Below are 8,906 nucleotides of genomic sequence, written 5' to 3'. Positions count from 1 at the left end.
TTTCTGTAAGGATCAAAATGATGAAATGATTGTGAAGCACTTGACATGAGGCCTGGCATAGGATAAGCACGATGCAAATGAATGATTGCCATTTCTTTAATTGAATGCTGTACTGTGTTTTAAATGTGATCGGCATAAAATGCTAGTGGTAATAATATGTTTTTTTCTGCAAGATAACTTAGAAATGCATTTCACTGATGTGATATCATCTGACTAGTAATAAGTTTTGTTTAATGTTTTAAATTCATGATATTGTGAATGTTGTTATTGTATTTCTAAATGTTCTTGTACTGTAAATTCTGGGAAACTAAGATATACTGTTCTCCAATGAGCCATTGGAGAATTTAACTCCTTTTGATTTGGTTACTGTGAAATTATTAATTAAATATTGCAAGCTATTTTTATAATGTTAGAACCTATAAAGCATTTAATTGGATATATTCTTAAAGGAGGAATGATAATTGTTTTGTGGAGAAAAAAGTTAAATAGTGGGAGAGATCTTGTGAAATCTTTTTTTGGGGGGATAAACAAGTTTATTTATAAATTATTAATCAACATACATAATTGACCTAAAAACTTCAATAGAAGGATAAAGTTTAAGACTGTTTTGAAGTTCTTCTAAGTGATTTTTTCCCCTGGATGGTCATACCAGATGGACCCTAACCCCACAATCATGGCAATATTTCCATGAAAGTTTGAAAATGTATTGCCCTCTCTGTCCCCAGGCAAGTTACTCTAAGGGTTATAATACATACTTTACCCAGGCAGATAATTTCTATCTCCTCTATCCCTTTCACTCAATCTAGTAACTTAACTGATTGAGCTTCCCTTTGGTTAAAAGAAAAAAAATCACAAATCTATTAAGACCAACCATAGATCACTATTAAGAAATGCTCTAGATAATTTGCAAGTATCAGGGAGAGGATGCTGGTGGAAAAATTTGTAGTTTAAAAAAAGCTCTTATAAATAAAATCCTAGGTTATTAGTTGCACTATCAGCTAGAAGGTTTCTTAACCTGTATAGAATTAGGACCTATGGAAGGCATAATGCTGAGTAGGATTGGTTGTACTCTGAAGTAGGAGAACAAATGAAGTTTAGCTAGGAGAAAGCCAAATGGACTTTTAATAACATCTCAATGACAAGACTCCTCACAAGTAAATGTAAAACATTTAATTTAAAAACATTGACACTACAATATATAAAATTGCTATTATAAAAGCACATAGTGTATTCTATGCTGCCAAGTTTATGGTTTTTTTCTTTTCTTTTTTTAAAGAAACTGTAAGTTACATGTTGTTAAGACATATACATCACCCTCTGAAAAGCCCACATTCCATCACAGTGATGTACGGGTCAGTCTTAACAGCACCAATTGTTAAACACTTGGATCAAGTCATAACCAGTTTTATTGCAAAAGGAGCCTGTACACATTTCTATCAATTTTAGTACCTTACAATTTTTGCTCCCCAACAAGTCATTAACATACAGAAACAAGCATCACCAGAAGCAAGAAATATCACCCATCCCTTCAGCATATTAGCAACTTGTCACTCCCGAGCAACAATGATCACTCACATTGTTGAGATCTGTGAACAGTCACTTTTCCCATTCATCCTGAGTGAGATGGAATGACGTAAGTACAAATGCAACATACTATAAACAATTTCTTACAAAAAAGGCCACAACTTAAAACCAAAGTATTTTACAGAATTTACTACAAAACACCATAAAATTGCCTTCACTTAAGCTCTTTGTCCCCGTATCCTGCGAGCCAATTGGATGTCTTTGGGCATGATAGTAACTCTCTTGGCGTGGATGGCACACAGGTTGGTATCTTCAAAGAGACCCACCAAATATGCTTCACTAGCCTCCTGAAGGGCACCAATAGCTGCACTCTGGAACCTCAAGTCTGTTTTGAAGTCCTGAGCAATCTCCCTCACCAACCGCTGGAAAGGAAGTTTCCTGATCAAAAGCTCTGTGGACTTCTGGTAACGGCGAATCTCCCGAAGAGCCACAGTACCAGGCCGGTAGCGGTGAGGCTTCTTGACTCCGCCAGTAGAGGGAGCGCTTTTCCGGGCAGCCTTGGTGGCCAGCTGTTTGCGTGGAGCTTTCCCACCGGTGGACTTACGAGCGGTCTGCTTGGTACGGGCCATCTTGTCTTACCGAACGAACAGTCGATGTTTCCTCCGCTGGATTCACTGGGGCCACCGCCGCTTCTGTTAGCTCGGCGTTGCCGTTGACTCCGCCTCGCTCTGAGTGACTAACTCCCGCTCTGGTCAACGACCAAACCGCTCTGCGCTCAAACTTTTTTTTTAAGGCAATCAGAGTTAAGCGATGCCTAGGGTTATACAGCTTTTGAGTGTCTGGAGTCATATTTGAACTCAGGGTCCCCTGAATCCAGGTCTGGTGTTCTATCCTCTGAACCACCTAACTGCCCCGAAATTTTCTTATTGGTAAACTTGGTCAAGGTCATAAAATCTTATCAGTCCTGTGAAAGAACTTGTGAGGATACTAAGAACATAGGATCCCCGCTTGTATTATAAACAGTTCTTGACAAAAGGAGGTGGAGGAAGACTTACAAGTTTGTTTATAGTAGAGCAGTGATTTGTTTTGATATGTGATTATGAAAATTATGAAGTTACATCTGGAATAGTATATAACGAAGTTACGCCTTGAGCCTACTTAGTTTTAACAGACTTCACTCTTAGAAATTTAATTTTACTTAGGTGGCTAATATACAATATGGTAAAAGATGGATATTTGTTAGTCTGGAAATTAGGAGATTTTCAGTAATTAGTCAATTTTTTTTGTTGCTTTTCTTTTGAGTGACCGACTGTAATTATTTTCTTTTAAATAACTTTTTATTTTCTCCTCAAATGCAGGTAAAAACAACTTTTAACATCCTTTATTGAAAAAATTTTTTTAGTTCAAATTCTTTTCCTCCCCCCCTCTTCCCCCCTCCTTGAGACAGTAAGCAATCTGATATGTTATACATGTGCAATCATGTAAAATGTATTTCCATATATTAGCTATTTTGTGAAAGAAAATTATAATCTAAAGAAAGAAAGAGAAAGGAAGGAAGACAGGAAGAAAGAAAGAAGAAAGGAGAAAAATTGTATGCTTCATTCTGTATTCAGACTCCATCAGTTTTTTCTGTGAAGGTGAATAGCATTTTTCATCACGAGTCCTTCACTGTTTTGTTGTATCGCTGTATTACTGAGAAGAGCTAAGTCATTCACAGCTGTTTATCATGCAATGTTGCTGTTGCTGTATACAGCCTTTCCCTGGCTTGCCTTGGGACCTCACTGCTGTCTTGCTCTGGGGGGTGAGGTCTTGCTGGTGGCTTGCCCCAGGGCTCAGGGCCTCAGGGTCTTGCTGCCAGTCCCCTGGGGTGTGCCTGCCACTGACTTGCAGCATCAGTTCACGCAAATCTTTCAAGATTTTTCTTAAAGTCCACCTGCTCATCATTTCTTATGGAACAATAGTATTCTATTCAGCACAGTTTCTTCAGTCATTCCCCAATTAGTGGACATCCCCTCAATTTTCAATTCTTGGTCACCACAAAAAGAGCTGCTATAAATATTTTCGTATATTTGTGGGTCCTTTTCCCATTTTTACCATCTATGAGGGGAATTTTTCTAACTTGATTATGTATATTTGCTACAATTTCCCCCCTTTCTTTCTGTTTCTTTTCAATGTGATGGGTCTGCAAAGGAGAAAAAAATATATTTCTGTTACCTTTTGTAATACTCAATTACCCTGGATTCTACCACCTGAAGATAAAATGTTACATTTTGCCCTTCCTTCAGGGTTCTCTAGTAGCCTTAAGGGGGCTGGGGTTAGTCTATACTCTCTATCATTGTCTCCAGCCCACACTGATGATGTTTCCCCAAGTATTAGGGGTGGTCTCTGCATCTCAGTTCCATTTAGCTACTAACAGTCATATTAACTTCTATAAAGGAACATTTACCTCAAAAGTACATTAACAAATATATAAACATAATCCCTCAGTTTGGGGGCGATTATCCTCCTCCAGCCATGCCAGTATATATCACCCATGTTTCAAGGAGAGGAAGGGGATTAAGTTTATAGCTTTACTTGTTCTTAGTTTTCAGCACTCCCTTTTATAAGACTTTGAGTTTAAAACTTTTCCCCCTTCTTCCCCTCCCTCCTCCTCAAGACAGTATGCAATGTAATATAGGCTATACATGTACAGTCATATTAAACATATTTCCACATTAGTAATGTTGTAAAGAATTAGAATCAAAGGGAAAAACAGCAAGAAAGAACCCTCAACCCACCCCCAAAAATAGTATGCAGGAAAGAGTATAAGCTATAAAGAAAGAAACTATCCTAGTCTGGCCAGTTTTAAAGACAGACTTTCCACCTATGTAGCTATTCAAAAGAAGCTACCTCCATCCACATTATAGGTGATGTAGGGAGCTACCCTGTAAGGCAATCTGGGCACCCCTAGGAAAATCTTCTTACATTTTACTTTAGTAAGCATATTCTCATTTATGGAGAGCAAGCTCTGTGAGGACACAGAATGTAATTTTGCATATAATAGTCACTTTTAATACGTGCTGAATTTATTATTTATGGAACACCTACTATAATATGTGCCCAATTTGTGCCTTATAGGAATACCTAAGAAAAGCTGTCCTTTGCTTCCAATAATTTTGATTCTTATTGTAAAGAGTCAGTGTGCATTCTATCTCTTTCATCCCTTTCATTACTAAACTTTTAAACAAAACTTTGATATCTTTTTGTTTTTACATTTGAGTTTTCTCAAGTCTCATGACAGATTCCTATTGCACAAACAAAAAACCATGAATAACTTCACTGTTTTTGGAAGAGGAATATTACTTATGCTATCAGGTACACTGGCTGGTTCATTTTACTTACCTGGCTTTTCTTTTGGTTACCAGGGAAGGTTGACTAGTAGTATAGAATGTACTTCAGTAATAGGACAGACTTTGGTGTAAAAATAATTAATAAAATTTTAAAAACAGAATTTGTCAACATGCCAATATATTTAAGTGCTAAATTATGCTGTGTAATGGAGTTGAAAAGAGAATATGGCTCAGTTAGGAAGAGCTGAGTTCAACACTTTTTTGTTTTTAAACTTTCATAAATGTTATTTAATTACATCATTTAAAAAACCCTGAAATCTTATTATCTTCTCCCCCCAAATCTGTTCCTCCTTTGAATTTCCCTGAGGATAGCACTACCATCCCCACAGTCAACCAGATGAACAATCTCTGTTCTTTCCCCTTTCTCTTTCTTCCCACCAAAATACCAAGTGAGAGGTCTATCTGTACCTATCAAAGAGATGTACTCCAAGTCTCAAATAAAGGCTTCATTCCTCATTAAATTGTGGAGACTTAACGATGCCTGGTTATATTCTCAGTGACACTATTAAAGATCTTAATTGTCATTCAATGTTTTCCATGGGTATTGTAGTTGTGTATATTTTTCTTTTGGTTTTGCCTTTTTTTTTTTTACTCTATCACTTCATATATGTATTTCCATATTTCTTTGCATTCTTTATATTCATGTGCTCCAACAGTATTCCATTTTGTTCTGATACTTCAATTTGTTTAGTTATTCTTGAGTCATTGGGCATAGTTTCCATCTTTTTTGCAATTATGAATAGTGTAGCTACGAATTTTTTTTAACAGTCAAGTTTTTGTTGTTGTCTGAAACACCTTTCAGGAAAAGTCCAATAGTGTTATAACTGGGTCAAATGCTATGAATAATTTTGTAAAGACTTTAAGAGTAGATCAGGCCTGCACAGCTTTTGGTCTGCAGGCCGATCACAGCCTTCTGACCACTTGCAGCAAGCCAAAGGATTTTGGGGGGCTGGTTAAAAATAAAGAGGAAAACATCCCTTTATGTAGAGGAAATCCTTGGCATGCCACAAGTAGCCCTCTAGCTTTAAGTGGCCACCTTCAGGCTGCAGTTTGTGCAGGTCTGGATTAGATACTCATAAAAAAATAGAAAGGGAGTTCAGTGGAATAAATTAAATAAGATACAGCAGGGAATAGATAAAAAAAAACTCTAGCACTAGCTTCCATAAATCCACACCAAACAAGGGGAAAAACTCTTTAGTCAACAAAATGTGTTGGGAAAATAATGTAGAAGTTTGAGGGAAAAATATTTAGATCAGTGATTGAAAATGTTGGGAAATTCCAAAAGCAGAATCTTATACAGGAGTGAGTAAAGGAAAGCTTTATTAATTTTTATGTTCATTTCCCCTGAGTGAAAGGGTACCTATTAGGCTGCTATATTTGTTTAGACCAATGCAAACTTTTTTATGCCATTTCCAATTCTAATTTCCTGCCTGCCTCCTATTGGACAGCATTCCAGGGTTCACCCCACCCCGCATCCACTACTGCTACATTCCTCATTTTCTTTATAGAATGACATGATATAAATTCTTTTAAAGGAATTCTCTTAATTGATGTACAATCTTTCTGGTGCGGACCTGAAAGTTTGGTTAAAGAGGCAAACAGGCTAAGTGATATCTTAACTGAATAGGTGGTAAATACAATAAGATAAGAGAGTTGACAAAGTGTCAGTTGAAATTATGACCCAGGATACCTGTGTTTTCTTTACCATTAACATGCCATAACATAGTATGTGTCCATAAAATATTAAGAAAAAGTCCCATTATTTAAGACAGTGTCTTGGCTTAAGAGTCTCATAAAGAATGCTCTTAAGTCAGCCCCATTTGGTCTTGTTGACATAGTTAGAGGTATTTTCTGAGTTTACTTAGAGGACAAAGAAGCTGTTAGGTTCAGACTCTTCTGGTTGGTTAGTTCAGGCTCTGGCCTTTATTGAGGGTTCAAAAATGATATTAAACGATTATCACTGATACAGATACTACATATTTTCTGTGGAAACATAAGTTCAATTCATCTCTCACAATACTGTCAACTATTTACCAAAGGTTTGAGCCAAAGAAACAAACAGAATCAGTTTCCCCCTTAATTGAAGTTTTGTCCAAAGAACAAACAGAATGGGGTTCCCCTTTACCAAAGGTTTGAACAAGAAACAAACAGAATCAGGCTGTATATGTGCTATAACATGCTTATTTTGTCTCATTAAGCCAGAGAATCATGCATGATGATGGAGTCAGAAAAGAATTTTGAACTCAATAGGTAAACAAGCTGAAGAAGACCCTTTATAGACTTAGAGCAATCCCAACTCAGGATGTCTGTGTCAACCAACATTATAGTCTCCATATGTGTCAACCATTAATATGAGAAAGGAATTTCTTAATAGGATACGTTGTAAATGCAATAAGAGAATAAGAAGGTGTCAGTTGAAATTATAGATCCAGGATGTCTGTGTTTCTTTTATCATTAACATGACATAATATAACATAAGAAAAGTCCCACTATTCAAGATAGTGTTTGGTTCAAGGTGCCTTATCCTTGGTAGTCATAAACAGAAGAATGCCCCTCCTGGTCAGCTTCATCTGGCCTTGTAGTTGCTGACATAAGGAGGGGTATTTTGGGTTCACTCAGAGAGCAAAAAAAGAATGTCTGTTATGGTAGGTTAAGCTCAGAGTGGGCCTAAAATGTCTTTCTCCTAATTGGACAATCGAGGTTTTAGGCTTTTCTCATGGGTGTAGGGGGCAAAATGGTTCATGATATCATATACTACAATAAATCTAATGCCTAATGCCTAAACAAGGTACACATTAAAAATCAGACCATTAAAAAGTCAGAGGAGAATAGGAAATTTTCTCTTGTGGATTAAGGATAGAGAATAAATCTGTTAACTAGCTGCAAAACAGGGAACATTATAAAAGGAAAGCAGATTAATTTGATTACATAAAAATAAAAAAGCTTCAGTTAAAAATAAATGCAAATGGAATTGATAGAAAAAAGATATCAACTGATGAACTGTTTTTGATAAAATTCCAGCATCCCAAAGCTACATGTAACTGACACAAATCTAAAATCTAAAAGCTATTCCCAATATTACAAGTAGTCAAAGGATATAAACAATTTCCAAAAAGTAAATTGTGAACAACTACCTGAAAATATGCTTAAAATTGCTAATAATCGGGGAAATGAAAATTTAAAAAACAAAGGTACCATGTCACTCAGTTGCTAGTGCCTTCTTTCTGAGATTATCTTCTATTTACACTGTGTATATTTTGTATTGCAGTTATTTGCATGGTATTTCCTTCCCTCTCTCCATTTGAATTGGATCCCTTTGAGGGTGGGGCCTAGTCTGTCTGTCTTTACATTTCTAACACTTTGCATCCTTCCTGGTATTTAGACATTGCCTGAAGACAAATGATTGTTGATTGACACCTGTCAACATAGAAAGATTGCCAAAGACAGAAAAAATCACCATTGGTTAGGAAAATGAGCTTATAAATAAATTCACAGGTTGGTTGGTTGTTGTCCTTTGTTCTGGAAGAGGACCAAAATGACATCACCATTGTAAAGTGAAATTTCAATGTGTCCAGGTGTGGCTGATCAGGCTAATACCAGCTCGGAATGCTCTTCCACAGGCTGGGCACAGATAGTCTGTATGAATATTTGGGGTGAATATCCCAAATTTGCACATCCTGTGTTTACTTTGTGCTGTCTCAGTTCTGCTTTGCTCGAAGAGCACAGCACCTTTTCTTATGTGGGCACACCATGCTGGGAGGTCCTGTGCCAGTGTCTCCCATGTTGCACAGTCAAATCCAAAGTTCTTAAGAGAGACCTTGAGAGTGTCCTTGTATTGTTTCTTCTAGCCACTGTGTGATCACCTGCCCCATGTAAGTTCTCCATAAAATAGTCTTTTTGGCAAGCATCTATTTTGCATTTGAACAATGTAACCAGCCAATTGGAATTGTGCTCTCTGAAGCATAGTTTGAGTGCTTGGCAGTTCAGCTCGAG

General features: G+C 36.9%; 1 protein-coding gene across 1 annotated transcript; it reads right to left on the bottom strand.

The window, feature by feature from the left end:
- Positions 1-1,093: 1,093 nt before the first annotated feature.
- LOC140529170 (histone H3.3A-like) lies at positions 1,094-2,394 on the bottom strand. Its single transcript, XM_072647629.1, has one exon. It carries the CDS (start codon positions 2,151-2,153, stop codon positions 1,743-1,745), a length of 411 nt encoding a protein of 136 aa, XP_072503730.1. The 5' UTR covers positions 2,154-2,394; the 3' UTR covers positions 1,094-1,742.
- Positions 2,395-8,906: the final 6,512 nt, after the last annotated feature.

The sequence above is a fragment of the Notamacropus eugenii genome, chromosome 2 (assembly GCF_028372415.1).
Source record: "Notamacropus eugenii isolate mMacEug1 chromosome 2, mMacEug1.pri_v2, whole genome shotgun sequence".
In the NCBI taxonomy this organism is placed as follows: Eukaryota; Metazoa; Chordata; class Mammalia; order Diprotodontia; family Macropodidae; genus Notamacropus; species Notamacropus eugenii.
Note: the sequence above shows the minus strand (reverse complement) of the source record. Positions and strands in the feature narration are given on the sequence as shown.

Bases quoted from the DNA above. Each gene is read 5' to 3' on its own strand.
- LOC140529170 (XM_072647629.1), bottom strand. From the start codon at position 2,153: ATGGCCCGTACCAAGCAGACCGCTCGTAAGTCCACCGGTGGGAAAGCT.